Source organism: Salvelinus fontinalis, chromosome 2, assembly GCF_029448725.1.
Source record: "Salvelinus fontinalis isolate EN_2023a chromosome 2, ASM2944872v1, whole genome shotgun sequence".
NCBI lineage: Eukaryota > Metazoa > Chordata > Actinopteri > Salmoniformes > Salmonidae > Salvelinus > Salvelinus fontinalis.
Genome location: NC_074666.1, coordinates 74983952 through 75010415, shown reverse-complemented (window position 1 = coordinate 75010415; position 26464 = coordinate 74983952). Strand labels below are relative to the sequence as shown.

The 26464-nt window shown below is 46.6% G+C and overlaps 1 protein-coding gene across 10 annotated transcripts; it reads left to right on the top strand.

The window, feature by feature from the left end:
* The first annotated feature begins 779 nt into the window (after window positions 1-779).
* Window positions 780-25552, top strand: LOC129825858 (nucleosome-remodeling factor subunit BPTF-like). Of its 10 annotated transcripts, XM_055886008.1 has the most exons (32): window positions 781-1504; window positions 3236-4058; window positions 4957-5177; window positions 7774-7971; window positions 8110-8295; window positions 9961-10161; window positions 10412-10560; window positions 10855-11213; window positions 11367-11498; window positions 11837-11966; window positions 12104-12239; window positions 12381-12698; window positions 12913-14806; window positions 15013-15137; window positions 15253-15381; window positions 15676-15826; window positions 16008-16131; window positions 16469-16691; window positions 17244-17414; window positions 18025-18167; window positions 18345-18474; window positions 18769-19010; window positions 19130-19382; window positions 19521-19613; window positions 19653-20937; window positions 21129-21354; window positions 21523-21803; window positions 21910-22098; window positions 22197-22389; window positions 22625-22709; window positions 22924-23110; window positions 24692-25552. In XM_055886008.1, the coding sequence occupies exons 1-32, from the start codon at window positions 1027-1029 to the stop codon at window positions 24726-24728; spliced, it is 9492 nt and encodes a 3163-aa protein (XP_055741983.1). In that variant the 5' UTR covers window positions 781-1026; the 3' UTR covers window positions 24729-25552. The 10 variants fall into 10 exon arrangements, with proteins under 10 accessions (XP_055741979.1, XP_055741983.1, XP_055741972.1 ...); XM_055886004.1 differs by having other exon boundaries at window positions 780-1504; window positions 19521-20937; window positions 23662-25552; XM_055885997.1 differs by having other exon boundaries at window positions 8113-8295; window positions 19521-20937.
* Window positions 25553-26464: the final 912 nt, after the last annotated feature.

Sequence of the window (26464 nt, the reverse complement as noted above, 5' to 3'; positions counted from 1 at the left end):
TAAGGTTATCACACATAGTCATGTTATGATGGAGATAAGTCTATGATTGGATACATTGCAACACCAACAAGCCATCTTGTGATATACAGTATGAGATATACAGATTGGTCAGTGCTATCCGGGATCTTTGGGACATTCCTACCCTATACCCTAACCTTAATCACAAAGGATTAATTACCCTAACCTTAACCATAGCCCTTACTTATCCCTAACCAACGTCAATGGTGTTTGGCGACGTCCCAATGATCCCGTATAGCACGGACCGATACAGATTATAACCTCTTCTGATGATGTGATTTCAGTAATTGTGGTGGAAGATAAGATTGATCATCACCCCTTTCAAATGAAACATAAAAAAACGCATTATCAGACCTTTTGTATTTACCAATGCATACCCTGGCAGAATACATTTTTAAAAATGACTTCACCTCTATGACACTAGGAGTAAAATCATGAAGGGGTATGAAGGAACATGAAAAAGGAAGGAGTATGCTTAAATTGACAAAATAATAATTGAACATTATAACTTGAGAAAATTTAGAAAATAGCAACAAATGTTAGTTTAAAAAAATTGTGAAACAAGCTAGGTATCATATCCTTTTCCCATTTATAGATATTCATAATACACTTTTGTAGCCTACTTGAGAAAACGTAATTTCGGTCAATTCGGCAATAATTGCAAACTTCAGTTCAGATTGCAATGACTGAATGTACTGTATATACAAATCACTTTGCCTGTTCAGGTCTACTGTACTGGAAGAACAGTCACCACGTGACATCAGCACTGGGCCTTCGGTCTGTTTTCAGTAGTCGGAGAGGAAGAAAAATGGCGGCTGCGACCGATCAGAAGCGGGACGCCAGCCATTCGTTTTGAGCTTTCTCACGTAAACCGAGACCGGGGCTTTACGGGACTACTTCTTTGGAATCTACGCAAATCAAGCTTTCTGGCGGTACCCGTTTTTCTTGTTTCTGTGAAGGCTAAATAAACGCAGAAATTGAAATTGAAAATAATAGCTTTTATATATAATGAGGGGGAAAAGAGGCAGGCCGCCCAAAACCCTGCGGATGCAGGAGCCTTCATCCGAGCCGGAGCGTGGCTTGAGACCCAGGAGGGAGTTGAGGGCAAAGGGGAGAGGTAGTGCCGAGGTCGATTTTGAGAGTCCCAAGAGGGGAAATAACTCTTCGTCTAGGGGCAGAAGGAAAGTGGGATCATCTCGCGGTAGGGGAAGAGGCAGAGGTTGTGGTGGCAGAGGTACTAGGGGCAGACGGTCAATCGCTAGATCTGTGGTTTATGATGATCATGAAAGTGATGAAGATGATGATGCTGTGAGTTTGAGATCTGAGGAGGACGAGTTGATAGAGGAAGAGACGATAACAGACGAGGAAGAAGAGGCCCTCAACGAGGAGTCAGACCCGCTTGAGGAAATACTCGAGGAGGATGATGATGCCAGCTACTGTACTGAAAGCAGCTTTCGGAGTCAGAGCACTCATGGCAGCACTCCGGGTAAAACCGCAATATTGATCAAGCTGCTTAGAGAATGTTAGAAAACAATGATATTGTAACTAATTATAATTTGTCTGGGCGTATTTTCATTGGCATTAGTTCTTATAGTGCAGGAAGATGTATTGTTCAAAATGGAGAATGCACTGACTGTGTATAAAAACAGGCCTAGTTTGAGTTCAAAATTGTTGATGATGGAATGAAAGCTTTGCATTTAACTTAGCGATCTAGGCAGTGCACGAGAGCCGAATTGCACATTTTTGAATTCTGAAACATCTTTAACTAACAGTATTGTGCAAGATGTTATTATAATTGTGTTTGCTAGTTTTGGATCTGACTTGGCTATTGCAATAGCGAGGTAGTTATAACATACCTTATCTAACGTTAGCAAGCTAGGCTAACAAGCTAATGCCTGAACCTGCTAAACAGCTGTGAATGCAGATTTATCATTTAGAAAACAACTAAAATGACCAACAACATTATATTAACATTCCAGAGTGAGTAACATACACTAATAACTGGAGTGTTTCGTATTATAAAACAACACTTGATGATGCATAATTTCCTTGCAGGGGAATAGCTACTTAGCATGTCTAGCTAGTTAAATACTTTGTCAAATGTGTCTATAAATTAATGAGACTTAATTAACTTGGGGGTTTTCTTTAACCTACTCTTACTTATCATTAGCTTCTTAAATGCAGCATAGGTCTATTTTCACAGCTGAGAAGCAGATGAGTTCTTCAAGCTAGCTAGTTAGCAATGTCATGGGCTTGTGCTCTTGTCCAGGAGCACCCAGCTAGCTTGCTAGTAATCCACATCAGCTCGAGCTAATGACAGGACAAGGTACCATGTGGCCCATTGTTTTGAAAATAAGCGCCCTCAATTTCACCAGTTGTAACTATGTGAGGAATAATTTTCAGTGACGCAGCACAATAATGTTTTTACATTCCCCAAAATACATAATGGAATTATTAATTTCAATGTTAAATTAATATCTGTACTATTTAATATCCATAATATGTTATAAACTTTGGAAATTAAATGCAAAAGTTATTTTTGTTTCAACACACTTTTGATGCACATTTTCTTACACAATAGATATAAGTAACTATTTAGATTAAATTAAAGTTCATTATTATTTGTGGAAAGTATAATTTGAAAGATACTGGCAAACAATGTAAGAAAGATACAAAACATATCTGTAGAATAGCAGAAAAGTAATGGTTATGTTGCTGTTGCAAAACGTCATCACAGTGTTTGGATTAGACCCATTTTAAGAAGTAATTTTTTACATTGAAGGGAATGTCCATTATGTAAAATTGTTGTTCTTGACTTTCTCAATTGCAATAATATAACCCCTCTCAATTTTCTTGGTTCCTGGGTTTAATACCCTTGCCAACTTTGAGTTGGTGTAGTGTTTCGCCAATTCCAAGACTTGATTTGTTTTAAAGCGGACCTGGCACCAATATAAAGAATCAAACATATTCCTGTGGCAGTAGATTTCAGAGACACTTGCGAACTCTCCTTTTACATGGCCACGGCTAACATTTGTTTGCTTGAGTAAATTCTGTCTTCAACTTGTTTCTTTGAATTTTCATTAATCTATGATTTAAGCCCTTGAGACAATGTAATTCTGCTTTGTCTGGGTTTTATGCATGATTTACAGAATGCAATTTCATTTTAAATCACATGGATTATGGCACTCACTGCTCTCTCTTTCTCTCGATCTGGCAGGGCGGAAGAGGACGCGGGTGCACTGCCCTCGCTCGCCCATCTTTGAAGAAAAGGAGATCCCTCCTCTGGAGCTGCCCAGAACCTCTGAGGACCTCATGGTGCCCAGCGAGGAACTGCTCAACGTGTCTTCCATCTACGAGGTCCTGCGCAACTTCAGCACGGTGCTGCGGCTCTCTCCCTTCCGCTTTGAGGACTTCTGTGCTGCGCTGGTAGGCCAGGAGCAGTGCACGCTGATGGCAGAGACCCACACAGCCCTACTGAAGGCCATCCTGCGTGAGGAAGACACCTCCAACACCACGTTCGGTCCTGCTGACCTCAAGGACAGCGTCAACTCCACCCTCTACTTCATTGATGGTATGACGTGGCCCGAGGTGGTCCGTGCCTACTGCGAGAGCGACCAGGAGTACCACCATGTCCTGCCCTACCAGGAGGTGGAGGACTACCCCTACGGCCCTCTGGACAGTAAGATCAAGGTGCTGCAGTTCTTAGTGGATCAGTTCCTCACCACCAACATCGCCCGCGAGGAGTTGATGTCAGAGGGGGTGGTGCAGTATGATGACCACTGCAGGGTGTGCCACAGGTTGGGGGACCTGTTGTGCTGTGAGACCTGCTCTGCCGTCTACCATCTGGAGTGTGTGAAGCCGCCGCTGGTGGAGGTGCCGGAGGACGAATGGCAGTGTGAGATCTGCGTGGCACACAAGGTGCCCGGGGTCACAGACTGTGTGACAGAGATGCAGAAGAGCAAACCCTACATCCGCCAGGAGCCCATCGGCTACGACCGCCACCGGAGGCAATACTGGTTCCTAAACCGAAGGATAATTGTGTAAGTAATTACTGGCCCCCACCCCACTTCTGTTGTTGTGACTTCATCAATATTATGCACCATCTCAATACCATACTGAGTGATCTCACCTGAGTGATACATTGTGTTTTGTGATGTAGTCAGAGAGTGGTTGTATGTCCTTGAGGTTCTTGAAAACAAGTTAATCGATTGCCTTCAGAATTACTTAGTTGTTTTTTCCCGTGCTGAATTGCTTGGTATAACATCAGTCATGTCTTGTGGATAGAATAATACACATTTTGTTGCTGAACACTATGTATACACAGACTGCCTGAGAGGGCTGATTTCAACATGGAACATTTACTGCGTGTGAAAAATGTAGCTGATTTTCAACGATGACTCAATCTGAAGAGTGGGATCTATCTGACAAGCTGTGTCCCAGAGGGATCATTAGTGGCGGTTTGAGACATCAGCCAGCGCAGCGAGGGTGCTGTGATTGTTAATTGTGCCCTTAGTTAGGGTGAAACTCCTGTGCTGTGATGCCATAGCCCCCCTGAGAGTTTACTGAACTGCTGCTGGAGTATCCACTTGTTCATCATGTTGCCTCCTCCATTTGAACATGTCTTCACAGTTGCTTGTAATTGGTCTCTCTTGCGAGAGGCAAATAAAAAGGAATAAGGGGGCTGAAAAACAACATGCGTTCGAATGGAATTTAAGCTTATTGCCAATTTGCATTCAGTGTTGATTTTCCTTTGAAGTTAAGATATCTTTCTGTCACGGTTAACGATGCCTCATGCAGCATTATATGCCATACAATGATGCCATCTCATGATCTATTCATTAAGATCCTTGAACCTGTTTTTATAAACAAACTAATTGTCAATTATATTACATCTTATTTGTCACAACTCTAATAATGGTTGTTGGCCTGTTATTCCAGTGAGGAGGACGGGGAGCATGAGAAGAAGAAGATCTGGTACTACAGCACAAAGGTCCAGCTGGGAGGGCTGATAGAGTGTCTAGACAAGGAGTACTGGGAAAACGACCTGTGTGCTGTCCTCGAGGAGATGAGAGAGGAGGTGCACACTCACATGGACATCACTGAGGACCTCACCAACAAGGCCCGCGGCAACAATAAGGCCTTCCTCACGGCAGCCAACGGTAAGGATAGACAGCCACCTGCTGGACGCTCTGAATCACTGTCTGTCACACTGAAGCATTTTTAGCTGGTCCATGGCTTCTATGCATTCTCAATATAGAAATGTCAATGATGACCCCTAGGCTACATGTTGTGTAGCTCCTGTGCGATTCCAATCCAATACATCTCTGGTGAGGAGACTACATTCTCCCTTGTGCTGAAGTATGATTAGGATGGTTGATCTATTAGAACTGTCAGAGGGCCACAGGTAGCCTAGCGGTTAGAGCGCTGGATCAGTAACCGAAAGGTCGCTGGTTCAAGTACCCGAGACGATAAGGTGAAAAATCTGTCTGTGCTCTTGAGCAAGGCACTTAACCCAAATTTGCTCCAGGGGTGCTGTACTACTATGGCTGACCCTGTAAAACAACACATTTCACTGCACCTGTCCAGTGTATGTGACAATAAAAAAGCATCAAACATCATAGATGTTGCTATTCCCCTTTCTCTCTCAGCCTTTCTACTTATCATGCAAACAGCGTTTTTCTTATTTCTATCGAAGGGAGAAGGTTGATTTTAAACCGGTGTTGGTTTCTCTGTGTGGCTATTCAACTCCTCCTTGTTTGTTATAGAGCCTTCCATTGTTTGTGCATTTCCTGACCACTAGATCTCCTAGTTTACACAAACCAAGCTTTATATGGTAAACTTGCTTGGTTCTAGTTGTACTGTTTTGGGATCAGTCTCCTCAATTGTTAGACAATGAGGACTTTCTTTGACAGATATTCCAAAGACAAGGTAGATTTTCTTTAAAGTCAATGCAGAGTCTTTTCTCTCCTGTCTTGTTCCACCTGTACCATCTGTAGTGATGAATGGGCCTTGCTGGTATTTTATCCTCTTCAGAAGCCCACTGCTTCATCCTCCCTCTGTGTTGACTCCTTTATCTCCCCCTATGAAAACCTCAGTTATGCACCTTTGGCAGGTGGGGAATGGAGATTGATTTCATTTTTCGTCTTCTCCTGTGACCCAGGATACTTTCACAGGCATAATGCTTTCTGCTGGCAGTCCACATCTTTTTTTGTTAGATCTAAGATTGGAATCTCTCTGTCTGCCTTTTATGGGGGGGAGATTTTATACCATATCATCATAGAACACATTATTGATACACCACTCTCTTGCTTTTAGTGCTCAGACAGCAGTTTCATTAACGTCATCTCTGGAGCGTTGGCCCACTGTTGCATTTCAGGGAACAATAGTAGAGACAGCAAATCAGGAGTGACTCACTGACATGGGTTCTAATGAGTTGTTCTTAGTTTTAGCTGCCAATGGCTAACTATTTTGGTATTCAACTGTGCTGGTGATCATACGTGTTGTGACTTGGTTATTATTACCGGTCACAATCCGTTTCCACTCATTCTTCACATTGTCTCAAGTAGTACTAGAAGGTGTATTAGCAATCTGCAAGATTGATATGTTTGTGTGGTTGTTCTCTGAAGGTGAGTGACTGCTTCTATGAGAACTAGGATGGAAGGGGTTAACCTAGTGACAGGATGATCTTGACACTGTTACAAGCATTATACATAAGCCTGTTACTTTCCAATTGCAATTTTACCAGCTAGTTTTATATTGTTTCAAAATGTGTAGGAGAGCAAGTTTGGAAAGCAATTATGGTTTGACTCCATTATATATGTAATGCCATCCTGTTTATTTTTTTTTTTATATTACCGTTATTTTACCAGGTAAGTTGACTGAGAACACGTTCTCATTTGCAGCAACGACCTGGGGAATAGTTACAGGGGAGAGGAGGGGGATGAATGAGCCAATTGTAAACTGTAATAGAAAGGCATCATTTCAACAAACAGGCTAGGGCTAGTGAGCCAAATAACTCCATTCCATTTCTTATTGTCTAGTATAGCTTCTCTGGTTGGGAATTAGCTACTTGACACATCCCCTTGTATTTTTTGTTGTTGTATCTTACCCCTTTTTTCTCCCCAATATCGATCTTGTCTCATCGCTGCAACTCCCCCAACAGGCTTGGGGAGGAAAGGTCGAATCATGCGTCCTCCGAAACATGTCCCGTCAAATCACGTTTCTTAAATCACCCGCCCGCTTAACCCGGAAGCCAGCCGCACCAATGTGTCGGAGGAAACACTGTTCACCTGACGACAGGGGTCAGCCTGCAGGCACCCGGCCCGCCACAAGGAGTTGCTAGAGCGCGATAAGTCTACAACATGTCGACCTACTGATTTACATAATAATGTGGTAAACAACATGTCGACCTACTGATTTACATAATAATGTGGTAAACAACATGTCGACCTACTGATTTACATAATAATGTGGTAAACAGCATGTCGACCTACTGATTTACATAATAATGTGGTAAACAACATGTCCACCTACTGATTTACATAATAATGTGGTAAACAACATGTCCACCTACTGATTTACATAATAATGTGGTAAACAACATGTCCACCTACTGATTTACATAATAATGTTGTAAACAACATGTAGACCTACTGATTTACACATAAAGTTGAAACGTAGTCTCTGGTCAAACAGACCTAGCATGGTGTGTGGGTGTTGGCCATTTGCTTATCAGCTGTGTTGTTGTTTGTGTAGATGAGATCCTGGAGCGTGTGCACGGCAGGCAGGAACGGCGAGCAGCGGAGCAGGCAGAGAAGGCCACTACAGACACCACCAAGATAGAGGAAGAGACGCCCACACACTGCTCTCCACTACCAGACCACAGAGAGCTCCAAGACCCCGAGTCTAAGGAGGAGGCAAGCTCACAAGGGAAGACTGGAGTTGCTCTTCTATGTGAGTCGTGTATTGCCTATGAAGTCCTTTTCTGGATGCATCTTTCATGTAGCCTTTTGAGGATGGCTACGTCTTTCTGTTGATCTGGTGAGGCGGATGTGTGTTAAAGATCCAGAGTGAGTCTTGTATGTTTCACAGCAGCTGCAGCTCCCCCTGCTGGAGAAGAGAACACCACCGTCCACCCCCCTAAGCCTGGCTCGTCTACCCAGGACGGCACTCTCCCTAAACATGAACCCCCTAAGCCTGCTGAGGTGTCCTGCTCGGCCGCCTCTGAGAGCAGGGAGAGTGGGGAGGCCTCCATGGATCCTGAGCAGGAGAGGCCAGGTACATGATGGAGAAAGTGCCCAGCAATCCGCATTTCTCCTCCCAGCCTCTCCTCCTTATCACACCTTGCTGTGGCTGTGCATGTGTGCATCCATCATCATCGGTCTCGTGCTCTGGCTGTCTCAAAGCATCTTCCATACTGTAGTTGTGATGTGATTGCTGTCACAGGGTGCATTGCTTGGGTGTCACTGCTATAGGCTTTTTGCTGCTGCTTCTTGGCTAGATGATAATCTTCATGCTGGTTGGCTGCTCCTCAATGTGACCATTTGTTGATTTGATAATTGGCTGTGTTTGGTAGAAAGTCTACGAAAGAGTGCTTCTTGGACCATTAAAGCTAAATCATAGCTTCCTTTGAGGATGAGAGTGTCTTGAATGGCTGCAACACGGTTACACAGTATGCCTTTCTGGTTATCTACTGTCTACTAATTCAATACATGGATTACTAACAGAGTGAGTGGACTCTGTTGGGCAGCCTTCACTTAGTCGCCCAGTTCAGAGTAATGAGTGTAACAGAGGGGGCTCTACTCTGCCACAGTACTGCTCACCTCAGTATCACTCATTAAACTGACCGGTGTTGCTGACTTACTGAGATCATTATCCTTCAGGAATAAACATATTTTGTCTTAAGTATTTTCTTACTCCTTAAAGCACTCTGCTTTTCACATCTGCTTATGTAACGTTTAAATAGCCCATTATTGTATCCCTTTATTTCTGTGGTTTTCTTTTCCAAGAATTTGTCTTTCATCCATCTTCATATGATCGAGATCTGCCTGGTTATTTTCTTCCTTCAACAGATGCATTGTGCCTTTTTGCGGGATCTTGTGCTCTTGCCATCCATTTTGTGTTCCATTGTCTTGTGTAGTGTTCAGCATGCAAGGCTGAACAGTGCTCAGGAGGCTGTAAGTGTAGCCAGTTGTTATTCTAGTCACCTTGTTCATTGCTTACATGTTCTATTTTCTCAATGCATTCATTGTGTTAGCCGGATCCTGATGCGGTGCATTGTCTGGTCCACACACTGTGAACTTGTTCTCAGATAATGGCGTTTTGGCAGCAGCATCCCTGGCAGGCAGCGCCCACCATGCTAAGTCTGTCACAACCAGCCTCTTATTCTCACCCCAATTCATCGGCGAAATTGGCCTCCGTTCCTTTAGGGGAAACAAAAGGCTCGCTGCCTGCCTGAACCTTCCACCTGCTACCTCAGTGCAGTATATACAGCAGGGCCATTTTAACCCACAGCTCAGATACACAGTATCTTTCTTAATTTGGTTCTGCAGCAGCGTTTTGCACTACTTGTGTTGTGTTGCACTGTGTTTTTTAGCCTTATCTGTCAGCCTGGACTGCTGAAGTGCAAATTCTTGCTCAGACTCACTGATTAAGCATTTTCCTGGTGTTATGCTAATTGTGCATTATCATTAAGGAACAGGTGAGGCAGGGAAGGCATCAAGCCAAAAGCATTCTGCTTTTTACAATTGTTGTGGATTACAGGTTTTACTTTTTAAGTAGTTAATCCGTGTTTGCTCTGCATTGCCGTCATCATTTGCAATACTTTGTCAGTATAGACAGCTAGTGCCTGGTGCTGGCGTTGACGCATGTTTTCACACAAAGGGAGCCTAAGGGGTTTGTGCTGCTCAGCTTCTCACTGTTCAATCCTCTCCTCCTCCCCAGATGATAAGCCTGTAGACTCAGAGTCCCATGGAGAGGAGGACCCCTCTGCCCAGTGCCAGCCTACTCCCACACCACCACACCCTGGAGACGAGAACAGCAACAGCAGCCACGTCTCAGCGCCTGGGGTCCTCAGGAGGCCTGAAGAGCCAAACCTCGCTGACAGGTCCTCTCAGTCCTCCATCACCAGCCAGGACGACACGGGTACGCCGTTGCCATACCATCCATACACTCAGACCTCTGGAGGCACTCTGTTACTGATGCATGCCCTGACTCATTCAACTTTCAAGGGCCTTGACTACCAAGTGACATTAGAGATACTGTTTGTATCATTGAACATTGCCTCCGCTGTGCTGGTTTATGGCCCAATTAATCATGAATCCTTTATTCATGATTGACTTCTCTATTTTAATTCATCATCGCTGATCTTAATGATGTGTTCTGTTGCTCGCAGGTGAAGGCAATGAGATTGGGAATGGTGAGGGTTCAGCGTCTGGATGGACTAACAATCGCATAGTGACTCGTCTGCGTAACCCGGACAGCAAGCTGAGCCAGCAAAAGACCCAGGGAGATGGCAGCCCTACACCCAGGGACAGCAAGGAGGTGAGACACCAACCAGACACTGTGTAAACCTTCTGTCGTCTCTGTGGAATTTCACCCACAGCCTAGTCTCTCACATTAGGAGAAGGCAGCCTTAGCAGGATTAAATGGATTGTCCTGTTATATTTTCAATCATCTAGACTGAAATCCAGTCCTCTGTTCCACATCGACTCACTTTATTACACAATGTTACACAATTCTCCCAATTGCCAAATCCCTATGGAAACGATGTCTCTCTTCTTAGCTGTGTCTCTGTTCAGCTCAGTATATATATCCCCCTGTGTGTGTCTCCATTAGACATCTCCTCCCAGCTCTGAGAGTGAAGTGGCTCGTCTGGGTACTGTGAGGAAAGACTTGTCGGTGAAGGGCATCCTGAACAACTTCTTCAAGCTGGGCCAGGAGGGCAAGTTCCGAGTCTACCACAACCAGTTCAGCACCAACACACTGGGCCTCAACAAGCACCAGCATCGTGAGGACCACGACAAGCGCCGCCACCTGTCCCATAAGTTCAGCCTAACCCCCGCCGGGGATTTCAAGTGGAACGGCTCCATCCACGGCTCCAAGGTGCTGACCATATCCACCCTGCGGCTCACCATCATCCAGCTGGAGACCAATGTCCCCGCCCCCTTCCTGCACCCAAACTGGGCCTCGCACAGGTAGGCTCCAGAACAGACTACTTACTCTGGCATAGGAAAATGGGGTTCGGAACAGTTTCACACAATGGAGAAATTTAATATTATTGACTGATAAGGTTATGTGTGAAATCATGTTTTGCCATATAGTGAGTTTGTGGGTTTGGGATTTTACAGGACAAACTGGATTAAAGCGGTGCAGATGTGCAGTAAGGCTCGGGAGTTTGCCTTGGCGCTGGCCATCATGGAGTGTGCCATCAAACCAGTGGTCATGCTGCCTGTCTGGAAAGATGCGCTTGGACACACCAGGTAAGAGACATTAGTTGTGAATCAAAGGACTTAATTCATTGTTGAATTGAGTTTTGAGTCATAGCACATCGACCCAACTCATCCTGCTCTCTGCCGTCTAGTGTGCTAAACTGAATTCATTATATTGCTTCACTGCTCTGCTGATTATGAAGCATTCTGTTCACCTCTCTTCAGTGCAGAGGTCTGTAGTGGTGTGGGCAGTGTATGCAGAGTAGCTGACGCTTTTCCCATGAGTGAGAGGAGGTTCATTGTTGAAGATAATGGGGCCCTGACTAAACAAGCCAGAGTCACCTTGCCATTTTGATGTATTTTTTTCACTCCCCACCCTCTCCCTTCAGGCTCCATCGCATGACCTCCATGGAGCGGGAGGAGAAAGAGAAAGGGAAAAAGAGAGAGAAAAAACTGGAGGATGAGGAGACTATGCAGCAGGCCACCTGGGTGAAGTACACCATCCCCATCAAACACCAGGTAAATCTGGGTTCACTTTCCTCTCAAGTCCTGTTTGGGCTTTTATGACTGCATGATGTCTGACAACATAATCATCCCTTCTTTTGTATGCGATTGTGTGGTCTTTTATTAACTGGTTCTTTCTCTCTGTGTGTAAGGTGTGGAAGCAGAAGGGGGAGGAGTACAGAGTAACTGGGTACGGGGGCTGGAGCTGGGTCAGTAAGACTCACGTCCATCGCTTTGTTCCCAGGCTACCAGGGAACACCAACGTCAACTACCGCAAAGCACTCGAAGGTAAGTGTTTCTTCTGTACACGTATTATCTCTGTCTTATCTTGCTGATGATGATCAAGGGCACTCAAGCTGAAAATTTGGCTCCAGCATGCCTCACTATAAATTAGGTGCTTCATGTGTTTTCGTTTTAATCTCTCTACAGCAGCTAAAACTGGCAAAGAAAATGCAACATCCGGCCCGAACAAACAAAAATGTTTGCCCAAAGCACCAACAAGCTCGGAAACCCAGGCAAAAGAAGAGTCTACTCCAATTACTGAAGAAAAAGACAAGGAGGAAACCTCCACCATGGAGTCATCTGGGAGCACTTCACCAGGAGAGGGGCAGACTCTGAAAGAGAAGGAAGAGAAAAATATCACAGAGAAGGTGGAGGAGAAGAAAGATGATCAGGTGGAGGAGAAGACTGAGGACAAGATGGATGTTGACCCCAGTCCACCAGACACCTGTCTCAGTGAGGAAGAAGGTACAGTGATATTACTTTTCATCAAGAAACAAAGAGGGTCCCCTGCTGTTTATCTGAATAAGACATTTTATTAGATGACATTTGGTATTTTCCACATTCTTGCTATGATTGGCTGTGTTCTATATTCATCTGGTACTTAGCAGCTGTCTTTCAGGTCTCACAGTTAGCATTTTTGGGCTAATATCATTCATGGAGTTCTCTCTCTCGCTTTTAGGTATAGTGGACAGCAAATGCCCCCCATCACTGACTGACCCTGCTGTTAAGGAGGAGCCCGGGGAGGAAGAAGAACCTAAGCAGGAGGACTCTGAGGCCAAGCCACCTGTCCGCCCATTCAACTGGGATGTGGTGAACGTCAGCGAGGGCTTCCAGCTCCGTACGGCCTACAAGAAGAAGGTGAAGACGTCCAAGCTCGACGGGCTGCTGGAGCGCAGAGTGAAACAGTTCACCCTGGAGGAGAAGCAGAGGCTAGAGCGCCTCAAACAGCAGTCAGCCCTGGCCAAACACACAGTCTCCAAGGAGAAAGTTAATACAGGGACTCCCACCACCATCAAGGCTTCTACAGCAGACAAGTTAGCAGTGAGCACTAGTCTGAAAGCTGAGGGACAAGCAGACTCAGTAGTTAAAGACACAATTGTTAAAAGGCTTGACTTTGACCAGGAGCAGCCAGTGAAATCCCAGCCCTCAGGAGAGACAGATAATCTGGACGTCAGATTAGGCTCCACCTGTAAACCCCAGGCAGCAGGAGCCACAGGCCCCAACCTCAACACCACAGGGTTGGCCAACCATGAGAGCAGCGTTCAGGGCAATGGTGGGGATGCGTTATCTCAAACGGAGCTGAATGGAGGCTCCCAGAAAAGCATAGACCTCAACAACAAAGTCAATTTGACATCTCTAGAACCGGCTTTAGGTGCCCCCAAACCTCCCAGAGCAGAAGTGACGATAGCAGGAGAAAACGGTAGGAAGCATGGTTATGAGGAGACAGAGCAAGGTAATGGACAGAGGGAGATAGAAAGCATGGACGTAAACCAAAGCAAACCACATTTAGTGCAGGTGAACGGGAAAGACGCTGTTGACACCAAGGCTCCTGTAGACTCAAAGATGCACTTAAACCTGGCCAACAAAGTGGACACCAAGGTCATGCTCCAGACGTTAGAGGGTGAGATCAAAACACTGCCAGTGAAGGAGCCTGTAAAATCCATTATGAACGGTACTCTCTCTCAGGACGGGTTAAAGGTCAACAACACTGTGTTAGCCACCAGCCCAGCCTTGGCGGGCGTAGAGAGAAAGGTTGTGGTGTCCGAGCCTGACTATCTGCCACCTCAGAAGGTTGCCAGACTGGAGAATAATGGCGACAGGGTGGTAGACTCCGTCACGTCGTCACTGTTAGGGCCGCCCACTGGTGTTCCCACGGTAAGCAACAGGACCAAGTCTGAGCCAATGGAAATTGGGCAGACGGCATCCAATAAGATCACCCCGTTTCCTATCCCCACTGCAGAGGAGTCCAGCTTGAGTAACAACACCATAGTGAACAGTAGTAGCAGTACTGGGGTGCTGAAGACCATCACCCAAGTCACCACAACCACTACTACCACCATGTCAACAGAGTCTCGCACGGTGCAGATAGCCGAGGTCTCCAGCAGCACTAAGCCTGCAGTGATGCCTGCTGCAGAGAGCAGTGCTGTGTCCACCCTCACCACCATGACCAAGACCACCGTCACCAGGGTCAGCTCCCCGACCCTCGAGGCCGCTGTCTCCGAGGAAACCAAGACTGTTGTCACTGCAATGTTGACAGATGCCAAATCTGGCCCCTCAGGCTCTTCAGTCACCTCCATGACAGTCAGTAAGGAGTACTCCACCAGAGACCGTGTCCGGCTGCTAAAGTTCTCCCGCTCCAAGAAGACCCGCTCTGGCACGGCCCTCCCCTCCTACCGCAAGTTTGTCACCAAGAGTAGCAAAAAGAGCATCTTTGTACTGCCTAATGATGACCTGAAGAAGCTGGTGAGGAGAGGGGGCATCAGAGAGGTACCCATCTTCAACTACAACGCCAAGCCAGCCCTGGACATCTGGCCCTATCCCTCCCCCAGACCCACCTTTGGAATCACGTGGAGGTTAGTCACGTAGTTGACCCTTAGCCATTAGGCTGCCATTCACACAGTGGACCACCTCATATGCCGTGCACTGAAATTAAAACACAGAAAGACAACAATGCTTGGGATAAAACCATTGAGAACATGGAACCATGTACATTTGTCCATATAGCTGTTTGGTTAAAGGTTGTTTTGATAACACTCACTAACTTGGGTCTCCTATGCAGATACCGTCTCCAGACTGTGAAGTCTCTGGCGGGGGTCAGTCTGATGCTGCGGCTGCTCTGGGCCTGCCTGAGGTGGGATGACATGGCTGTCAAGCCCTCCCCTGCTGTAGGAACCACCCGCACAGGTGTGTGCACAGCAATCCTACCCTCCTCTCCCTCTCTGCCCTCATCCTTCCTGTTTCTCAATTTGAAGATGAGGCACCATTTCAAACAAACATATTTCCTTTCTGCTTTCCCCAGAATCCTCGGAGACGGCGATCACCACAACAGAGATCATCAAGCGGCGAGATGTGGGGCCGCACGGCATCCGGTCTGAATACTGCATCAGGAAGATCATCTGCCCAATTGGCGTTACCGAAGCTCCCAAAGGTAGAAGAATGAAACTGCATCCCAAATTCTCTTAGGATCACGCTGTCACAATCCTATAGTGGTCTCATGAATCTTTGCTTTGGATTGCCTTGCTCAGCTTGTTCCTCACCTCTTCTAGTGTTCTCTCTCAAGTACCTGAGTAGGCAAATCCTTTGCAATGTAAGTGAAAATATGGAGTTTGAGAAAGTTGTTTATCCCACAATAGAAAGGATGACATTAATTGACAGATGTCGTTTTGTCATTTTCCCCTTTACCTCATTCTCTACCTCACCCTTTCTCTGTCCTCCTGGGTAGAAACTCCCACTCCCCAGAGGAAAGGCCTGCGCTCCAGCGCTCTGAGGCCAAAGAAGCCTGAGCCGGCCAAGCAGACTGGACCAATCGTCTTAGAGACGTGGGTGGCCGAGGAGGAGCTGGAGATCTGGGAGATCAGAGCCTTTTCAGAAAGGTGAGCAGGTGGACTGTCCTTAGCCTTGTTGCTGGGGCTGGAGAGAATAAGCTGCTGTACTGCTTGATATTATGTGACCTTTGAACCTATACTTCCCTCAAGATGTCTTGTTGTAACCCTGCCCAGGTCTGTTGTCATTGGATGTAGTATGACTAACTGGCTTGTCCTCTTGTGGTCACAGGGTGGAGAGGGAGAAGGCCCAGGCTGCAGACCAGGCTAAGGTTAGTAGAACGCTGAAGACAGCAGAGGAGGCCAAGGCCCAATTGGAGGCTCAGCTAAAGCACCAGAGATTGGCTGCTCAGCAGGTGGGAAGATCAGACAAGTTTCCACCTTGCACTGTGGTGACACCTAGCCTCCCTACAATCCACCCCCCCTCAGCCCAAACCTGGGGGGGCACAAACACTAAACACTGGGAGCTGGGACATTTCAAGGGCCTCTGTTTGGGTTGGTTTTGATCCAAATAATTGTCCTTTTAAACCATGTGCGATTACAAATGTGTATTGGAAGTTATGTTATGTATTATTCAGATGAGACATGTTCACTCTGTACTCACAGTCTTTTACTCCGGCCTCCACTTTCCAATGAGTTTGGTGTTTCTATGTGGTTTAGCATAGATTTAGCATCTGAACCTTTGCGTTGTAGAAACGGTTGGAGCAACAGAAGCCTGGTGCCACCACCACCTCCACCCCCACCAGCACCCCTACAACCTCAGCCTCTGGCACTCCGGCATCCCTGACCAGCCAGGTCACCCCGGGGACTAAACTGGTCCTGGCCACCAAGCTGGGGACACCTGTCACATTCCAGCAGAACAAGAACTTCCATCAGTCGTTTGCTTCCTGGGTCAAGCAGGGCCAGGGTAGTCCAGGTGAGTTTTGTGACGACTAGCTGCTCATACAAAATCATGGCAGTGGCTACTGTGGGGGTGTGTTTTAAGTTGATAGTGATTCTTGGTAGCAGTGTTGAAATATTATTTTTCATATTTCCATGTTTTTGGTCAGAAGGCGTTTTCTTTCCCCATTCGCTTTTTAATGGTGGCCATTGAGGTTCACTTGTGGATGTCAAATTGTTACAACAGATAATCTTAGGGTTTGGATTCTTCTTTTTTCATTTGACCTATTTTGTTAGATATTTACAGTATGTTGAATTGCCTTAATGGCCAGTGGTGTCCACTTCCTGTATCTGAAACCCAGTCAGGTGTTGGGCTGGGAAAGGGAATTTTAAAAACCTTTAGAATAACTTTTGACTCGTAGAAAAAAAATTCAGGCTCATAATCAGTCCAAAAAGCATTATGCAACGGCTTTGTTTGAATCAAAGCTGGGGGGGAAGGACCCCTTAGTGGACACCACTGCTATACACCCTGGCTGTTGTGGTTGCACTTGCACATGGTGTGTGACTGCAGGTGGGGTGTGTCTTGCAGCCTCCACCTGCTCACGGGCCACCGTGGCCAACAGCATGGTCACCACCTCTGGGCAAACGTTCCAGATCTCTGCCAGCCCGGTGACCATGGCTGGCCAGGTCATCACCGCCAAGCTATCCATTCCGGCCAACAGCAAGATTGTTACGGTCAACATGCCAACCACACAAGGAGGTATGGATGACCTTGCCGTCTGTAAGGTTTTAGCCGGCATGATCGCATTGACAAGACCTACCCCCACTCAGCAGGCCTACCCCCACTCAGCAAAACCATGAACCATCTCACCCCGTGGGGGCTTTGAGGTGTTGCTTTAGGTTTGAGTGTGCTGGCTGCCCTAATACGTAGAAAATGCCACTGATTTATACAAGAACATTCCAGGAAGGAGGACCCCTGGGATGCCCTGTCTGTCTCGCTCAGTAATAGACACAGTAATGGCTGTCCTGTCTGTCAGATTATTGTTCCAATGGAAGCTTCCTTGCGGTATCTTGGCTGCGTCCCAAACAGTCTCAACACAAAGGACCTGTTCTGCTTGATCCATACAGTCTGTCCAGGTCATCTGCAAGAGGGGCAGGTGAAATTTCTCCCACTGATGGCTGTGACTTGCCAGTATATTTGGAGATGTGATTCAACCTAGTATTTCTTTGGAAAACTGAATTCCTAGTTCCATGAGCTTTTAACAAGGGCGTTTGACTTGTTGTAAATCTCATTATTGAGGTTCAACACCCTACTGTTGATCTACTTGTAGTGAATTCATACTGCTTAACACAGTCCCTCTCCGTCACAGGTATGGTGCAAGTCCAGCAGAATGTCCTGGGCATTATTCCATCCAGTACCCCAGGCAACCAGCGGACCTACTCCTCATTCCAGAACCGCAACGCAACCATCAACATCAGACCCAACACCGCCACCTCAACCACCACTCAGCCGGTAGAGAATAGACATCCAAACAGATCTATCCCTCTCTCACATATTATTGCTCTGTCTTTTTCCCTCTTATGCTCTCCCCTGCTCTTTCTTTGAGTTATAATCTTAATTGGAATGTAGTGAAATTAGCATAATCATGTGTACAGTATAATTTATTTGTATTTTGTTTCTTTGGCCCAGGTCATTGCCACCGGAGCCCAGATCCGTCCGGGCATGTCGGTGATCCGATCACCCCTGCAGCAGGGCACCACCATGGGCAAAACCATCATCAGAACCCCCTTGATGATGCAACAAGGTATTCTACCAGCCAGTAGGTCTCTCCTCTGCCGCCTCCCAACCTGTGGCTGCATGGCTCGGCTCACTCCTCAGCATGCACATTACAGACAGTCAGCAACATTGCTTTGTGTTGATATGTTTATAAGTATTAATTTTATTCTAATGGATACTATATTTCGAGCTGTATTGGTAGTCCTCCGATGTTAACTTTATGTATGACCTCCAGTCAATTCATTCATGATAAGTCACCTGATTTGTCTTGGGACTGTCCCATGCACTTTTCTTATTTAAGGCTACTTGTTTGTCTGCCTCACTGTCTGTCATCTAGGCCAGCAGCAGGTGGTGACTCAGATCATCCGGGGCCAACCTGTCTCCACAGCCGTTTCCAGTGCCAGCCCTGTGCAGACCAGCGCAGGCCAGAGGATGCTGGGTGCCGCCCCGTCCCCCCGTCCTGTCACCCCTGCCCCCGGGCAGTCCCCATCACCATCCACTCCCCAAGGCGGCCGACCACAGCAGGGACAGGTCAAACTCACCCTGGCCCAGCTCACCCAGCTAACGCAGGGGGCACAGGTGAGGAGCCACCTGCTCTCTTTTACACCTGCTCTCTTTTACACCTACGTTCACACATGCTCTCACACTCCTGTTGGATGTATTCTCTGTGTGTTTCTATATCTGTCTGTGTGTTCCAGGGAGGGAACCAGGGTCTCACAGTAGTAATCCAGGGACAGGGACAGACCACAGGCCAGCTGCAGGTTATCCCCCAGGGGGTGACAGTCATCCCAGGCCCTGGGCAGCAGCTCATGCAGGCTGCCATGCCCAACGGCCAGGTGCAGCGCTTCCTCTTCACCCCAGGGGCATCAGCCCCTGCCCCCACCCTCGCCACCACAGCCAGTGCTGCTGTCACACCCGTCACAGCCACCACAACAACACCCTCAGTGCCAGGTATGAGGCCAGGCCACTTCAACAAGCATCGTACACAAGGCTTTGCAGAGTTGTGAATTAGAATGTTCATTTGGATTGGTCTCTAGTTTGTGTAGATGTGTTAATACTGTGCTGCTGTCTCTCTCTCCTCCGTTGCAGCACTGTCTCAGCCTCCGGTTCAGACTCCCGCCACCTCTCAAGCACCGGCACAACCAGTCCAGCCTCCTCAACAGGCTATCGCTCATGTCCAGCCTCCCGCCACCTCTCAAGCACCGGCACAACCAGTCCAGCCTCCTCAACAGGCTATCGCTCATGTCCAGCCTCCTCAACAGGCTATCGCTCATGTCCAGCCTCCTCAACAGGCTATCGCTCATGTCCAGCCTCCTCAACAGGCTATCGCTCATGTCCAGCCTCCTCAACAGGCTATCGCTCATGTCCAGCCTCCTCAACAGGCTATCGCTCATGTCCAGCCTCCTCAACAGGCTATCGCTCATGTCCAGCCTCCTCAACAGGCTATCGCTCATGTCCAGCCTCCTCAACAGGCTATCGCTCATGTCCAGCCTCCTCAACAGGCTATTGCTCATGTCCAGCCTCCTCAACAGGCTATCGCTCATGTCCAGCCTCCTCAACAGGCTATCGCTCATGTCCAGCCTCCTCAACAGGCTATCGCTCATGTCCAGCCTCCTCAACAGGCTATCGCTCATGTCCAACCCCTTCAACAGGCTATCGCTCATGTCCAGCCCCCTCAACAGGCTATCGCTCATGTCCAGCCCCCTCAACAGGCTATCGCTCATGTCCAGCCCCCTCAACAGGCTATCGCTCATGTCCAGCCCCCTCAACAGGCTATCGCTCCAGTCCAGCCCCCTCAACAGCCTATCGCTCCAGTCCAGCCCCCTGCCCTCGCTCCTGCCCACCCTCCAGTGTCCACACATCAGACTCAACCTCCTCAGACTCAAGTCCACATCCCCCTCCAGTCTCCCACTGCCTTACCCATCCAGCAGATAGCCCAGATCCCAACCTCTCCACAACAGGTCCATATGAAAACTCTCTCGGTCTCCCCCTCTATCACCCAGGGCACAGTGAGGCCTATCCAGGCCCATGCTCAACTCCAGCCCCAGGTTCCGGCTCAGATCAGGCCGCAGCAGCTGCAGCTCCACCACCAACACCAGCTGATCACAGTGCCGGGGCTGCAGCAGCAGGTCCAGGTGCTGGGCACCATCCAGACCCACGTGGCGGCCCAGCTCCAGGCCCAGCAGGGTGGGGCGGTGCCCCAGCAGATCAAGCTGCAGCTGCCTATCCAGATCCAGCAGGCAGGAGGCCAGGTGCAGGCCCACCAGATCCAGAACGTGGTGACCATCCAGACAGCCAGCGTGCAGGACCACCTGCAGAGGATCCAGCAGCTCAGAGAGCAGCAGCAGAAGAAGAAGCAGCAGGAGGCCAAAAGGGAGCAGAGCCTGCAGGCCTCCAGCCCCAGCGACATCATCCAGAAACAGGTGGTGATGAAGCAGAATGCTGTGATAGACAATCTGAAACAGAGGAAGACCATGACTCCAGCAGAGCGGGAGGAGAACCAGAGGTATGGCTGTCATTGTTCACAGACATGACCCTTACATAACGACATTAATATGAATTACAGCACATTTTTTCCCAAAACCTTACTATGCTTAATCCTACCAACAATCGCCAACTATTTTGTGTTAGTTGTATTTTGTCTGATTCCATGATGAGTCTGACAAGCCCTCCCATCCTCTATCCCCTGCTGAGCAGAATAATCGTCTGCAATCAGGTTATGAAGTTCATCCTGGACAAGATCGACAAGGATGAGAAGCAGGCGGCTAAGAAGAGGAAGAAGGAGGAGTCTGTGGAGCAGAAACGCAGCAAGCAGAATGCCACCAAGCTCTCGGCTCTGCTCTTCAAGCACAAAGAGCAGCTCAAGGCTGAGATCCTGAAGAAGAGGGCTCTACTGGACAAGGAGCTGCAGCTGGAGGTTCAGGTCAGTGCCAAAGCCACCTCTGCATCATAGGCCACTGTATTGTAGTGTGTAGAAGTGTGATATTGGATGTGTTGCGGCCACTGCCCAGGAATTCCTTACAATGTGATACCAACTGTCAACCATTCTCTCTCTCTCTCCCCTTCTTTTCCCCTATGTCCTCTCTCTCAGGAGGAGCTGAGGAGGGACATCAGCAGGCTGAGGAAGGAGAAGGAGAAGGCCCAAGCTGCAGCCTCTCAGGCAGCTGCTGCTGCAGCCGCAGCCCAGGTGGCCTCATCCCTCTCCCCCACCATGGCCTCGCCCTCCTCCGCCCACAAACGCAGGAGGGACGACGAGAGGGACTCGTCCTCCGCCAAGCCCAAGAAGAAGAAGATGATATCCACTACCTCAAAGGATCACAAGAAGGAAGTGAAGCTGTACTGTGTCTGTAAAACGCCCTATGACGAGGCCAAGTAAGATACGGATGCACCATATCGGGTTCCCATTGAAACACTGAACATGTAACTGAACTGTAGCATGTATGTCAAAGACGTCGAACTTAAGTCCACATGGTTTCAGGTTCTACATTGGGTGCGACCTGTGCTCCAACTGGTTCCACGGTGCGTGTGTGGGCATCACGGAGAAGGAGGCCAAGAAGATGGACGACTACGTCTGTAATGGCTGCAAGCAGGGCCAGGACTCACAGGACTCAGAGGGCACCACGGAGGAGCTGTACTGCATCTGCCGGACGCCATATGATGAAACACAGTATGATAACACAATACTAATAAGGTTATAGCTTGGGTGAACTGAATGTTATAGGTCCAAATATCCCTGACCTGTACTTCCCATGTCTTTTCTCCCAGGTTTTACATTGGCTGCGACCGTTGCCAGAACTGGTACCACGGGCGCTGTGTGGGCATTCTGCAGAGTGAGGCCACCCACATAGACGAGTACGTGTGCCCGCAGTGTCAATCCACGGAGGACGCCATGACGGTCCTCACACCGTTAACCGACAAGGACTACGAGGGTTTAAGAAGAATCCTGCGTTCCTTACAGGTATGAAAGCCTGTGGTCTCCTCTGTTCGGTGTCTTTACTGATGATGCATTTGATATGGATATGGCCAGAGTTGGGAGTTACATCATGTACCCTGTCTTGAATAAAGGAAATTACTAAATGAAACAACATTGCATTGCAGGACCAGTGTTCTGGTCTGGGGCACTACATTCTCAACATACTTCAGTATACCTCGCTGTTGTAAATCTAGTGAAACATCTATTTTTCTGTTAACAGGCTCACAAAATGGCGTGGCCGTTCCTTGAACCAGTAGATCCCAACGATGCTCCTGATTATTATGGCGTTATAAAGGAACCGATGGGTAAGGGCAGATCTCTAAATCACTGTAATGTCATTGACTGTCGCTATTATTTCTGTTTTGGAGAAAAAACATTGTAATCTTGAATGTGTTGGAAAGTACACACAAAATGTGTACTGGCTAGTGTTTATGTTGATTGTTTAGAAAATATAATAATTGACCAACACATTTACCTTCGTAATTTACCTTTTCACCCTTCTCTTTGTTTCATCCCCAGACCTCTCCACAATGGAAGACAGATTACAGAAACGGTATTACAACAAGCTCACTGAGTTTGTGGCGGACATGACCAAAGTCTTTGACAACTGCCGCTACTACAACCCCAACGACTCCCCCTTCTTTCAGTGTGCCGAAGTTCTGGAGTCATTCTTTGTACAGAAGCTCAAAGGTTTCAAAGCTAGCAGGTAAGTTCAGAGCTCTCATGACTCCCAAAGCTCTTCAGAGGCCCTGTCATTAAGTTTCCTGTTAGAAAAGACTCCCTCCGTCATGCTCCTCTGCTTTCCATGGTCTCATCTGACATTAGGGCATGGGTAATGGCTTGGCAGTCATATAATGTTCATGACACTCCATGTGACTTTGATTGAATCTGCTTTTGAGAATTTCCCAAGAACACCCTTTTTAATCTTTTCTTTTTCATTAAACCATGCATCCGTGTCATGCTAGTTAGCCTCATGCACTCTCTGGGCATGTCCGTTTGTGTTGTAGTAGCCTGACTTTGGCTGTGGTCTTCCCCACAGACCTGGCTGTGGTTTGTGGGCTGCTTGGTAGAGGGATGCAGAGTCTTACCAAAGCCTACAGGGCTGACTTCAGCTCAGACATCCCCCCTGCAATAGTTTTCAATAGAGCTTCATTAATGTTTGCTCCATCTCTGTGTCATGCATCACCTTGCATTTGTGTCTCTTTCACCTGTACCGCATGCATTTGATTTATGCCACTCATTCTCTCTTTCTTGCAGATTGTGATGTCATAAGTCTGACGTAATAGCTGGAGTCTGAGCTGGATGCTGGGGTCTCTAGTAGTGAATCATGGAACTTGCTGTTTCATAAACAGTCAAAATTCTCTGTGATTTATTTAAGATTTAAAGAAATAAACACACAAACAAGTGTTCTATTAGTGAAACAAACCATGTCTAAATGTACATTTGCAAGTATAGAATTCCAAAGATGCCTTCTGTGACAATCACAAAATGGCAGCCATGTTGACACTTACACATCAAGTTTTCAAGGGATATGCTTTTTCTCTATTATTTTAGTAATTTTTCCATTTAAAATTGTATCAATTATCAGCAAGATAAGTGTCAGGGAAGCTTTTACTTAGAAATGTTTAAATAAGCTTCACCCAGACATGCATTTTTTTTTTTTCTAGTTAGTTACTCTTGGAGAGGGAGATATAAAAACAACATTTGGGACCACATATGTAAAGCTGTATATTTTATTATTATATATTTATCAAATTAAGTTCCTCTCTTCCTCATGGCCTTCTTTCTGCTAATTTAAATATCATGCATTCGGAATGAATGGGCATGATTTTAATATAGTACACAGGTTTGTAGGTAAATTATAGCTTAACTACTGGTTGATTTATTATTTGGATGTTTTCAATTTTGTGATAAAAAAAAATAAGATGAATATTGTATGGTTTTTAATCCTTTTGTGAAGGATTATTTTATGGTTAAAACAAAGAGAGCCTATGGTCAGAGGAATTTATATAGACTTAAAATAATAAATAAAATGTCACGGCTTAACTATATTGGACCCCATGCCTTACTGCATGAAGGTACCTCAGGATGTAGACGTGAAGCACCATTTTCATTGACTAAGTCATTCCCAATGAATTAGACCAACATGGCTGCGCTATCTCCTTCCTGACCCCATGGCATCCATTTTTTGTATCACTGTTTTGTTTTTTGTTCATGTCAGTATGTCTAAACTATTCATAAACATTTTTAAAGGTTCTCAACTGTTCCCCTTTTCCACATTCTATAGGTCTCATAACAACAAACTACAGACTTCGACCTCTTAGTATATACCACATATTTGAACAACAAAAAAATGCACTCTGTGAGAATTGGGATAAATTCTGAACAATTAATCCATGTTGGGACCTGGCTCCTGTGCTTTGTGACCTCCACTCCCTCCTTCTGGCCCCACTACGCAGCCCCCAAAGGATGACTCTCCCTGTAAGACCAGCAGCGCTGCTCCCACCGAACTGTCAGGTGGAGCTGCTGCTGCCTGCCCACCTCTGCCACATGGACATTTTAAAATGGAGGGTTTGAATAAAGGCATTTCTGAAAAAGGTTACCTTGAAGAAAATACTTTCTTTGGAGATCTCACGTTTCCTTGTTCGTTCTTCTTGTTTTGATTCTTTGTTACCCCTCTAGCCAGTTGAAGAAATTAAGAAAAGCTTACGCTTCCATGGCCATGCCCATAACAAAAAAAATACAATTGACGCCTGTTTGAACGTTGAAAAATGTTGAGCTGAGTTGCACTCACTGTATCAGATTGCACCGTGCACTTATGTGTGTCTATACCCTTTCAATCACTTTATTAGAGGTGGTGTGAAAGATGCATCTCATTGGGAAGGACTTGCTTGAGTTTGGACCTACTAGCTTTCTGGACACATTTGAGTTTCAGTCAAGCTATGCTGAAAGGAATAAAGTATTTGGTACTAATTGCCCGGCAGTAATGACACTGCTAAGGATAAAAACAACATGTATTTGAAGGTATCCTGCCCTGTTTGTAAAACTTGTCAGATTTTGAATTTTTGTTTTTGTATTACAGCTGAAGAGATTGATGTATATGAAACATAATAAATGGAGAAGACTGAGCTCTCTTCCACTACTGAAAGTGTTGGCATATGCTTTTGTGAAATAAATTGCTCTAGCTATATGTAAATATTTTTCGCTTCAGCATTTTCGCTTCAGCATTTACGTCAAGGGGGTCTGAATATTCAAAGTATTCAGACCCCCTTGACGTTTTCCACATTACAGCCTTATTCTAAAAAATTTCCCCTCTACACACAATACCCCATGATGACAAGGTAAAAACGGGTTTTTAGGAATTTTAACAAATGTATTAAAAAAATATTCAAATAATAATCCCATTTACATAAGTATTCAGACCCTTTACTCAGTCAGTCCTTTTTGAAGCACCTTTTGGCAGCGATTACAACCTCATGTCTTCTTGGGTATGATGCTACTAGCTTGGCACACCTGTATTTAGGGAGTTTCTGTAGATCCTCAAGCTCCGTCAGGTTGGATGGGGAGTCGCTGCACAGCTATTTTCAGGTCTCTCCAGAGATGTTCGATCGGGCTCTGGCAGGGCCACTCAAGGACATTCAGAGCCACTCCTGCATTGTCTTGTCTGTGTGCTTCGAGTCGTCCAGTTGGAAGGTGAACCTTCGCCTCAGTCTAAGAACCTGCTCCAGAGCACTCAAGACTTCATCAAGGATCTCTCTGTACTTTGCTCTGTTCATCTTCCCCTCGATCCTGACTAATCTTCCAGTCCCTGCCGCTGAAAAACATCCCTACAGCATGATGCTGCCACCACCATGCTTCACCGTAGGGATGGTGCCAGGTTTCCTCCAGACATGACGCTTGGCATTCAGGGAAAAGAGTTCAATCTTGGTTTCATCAGACCAGAGAATCTTGCTTCTCATGGTCAGAGTCCTTTAGGTGCTCTTTGGCAAACTCCAAGCGGTCTGTCATGTGCCTTTTACTGAGGAGTGGCTTCCGTCTGGCCACTCTACCATAAAGGCCT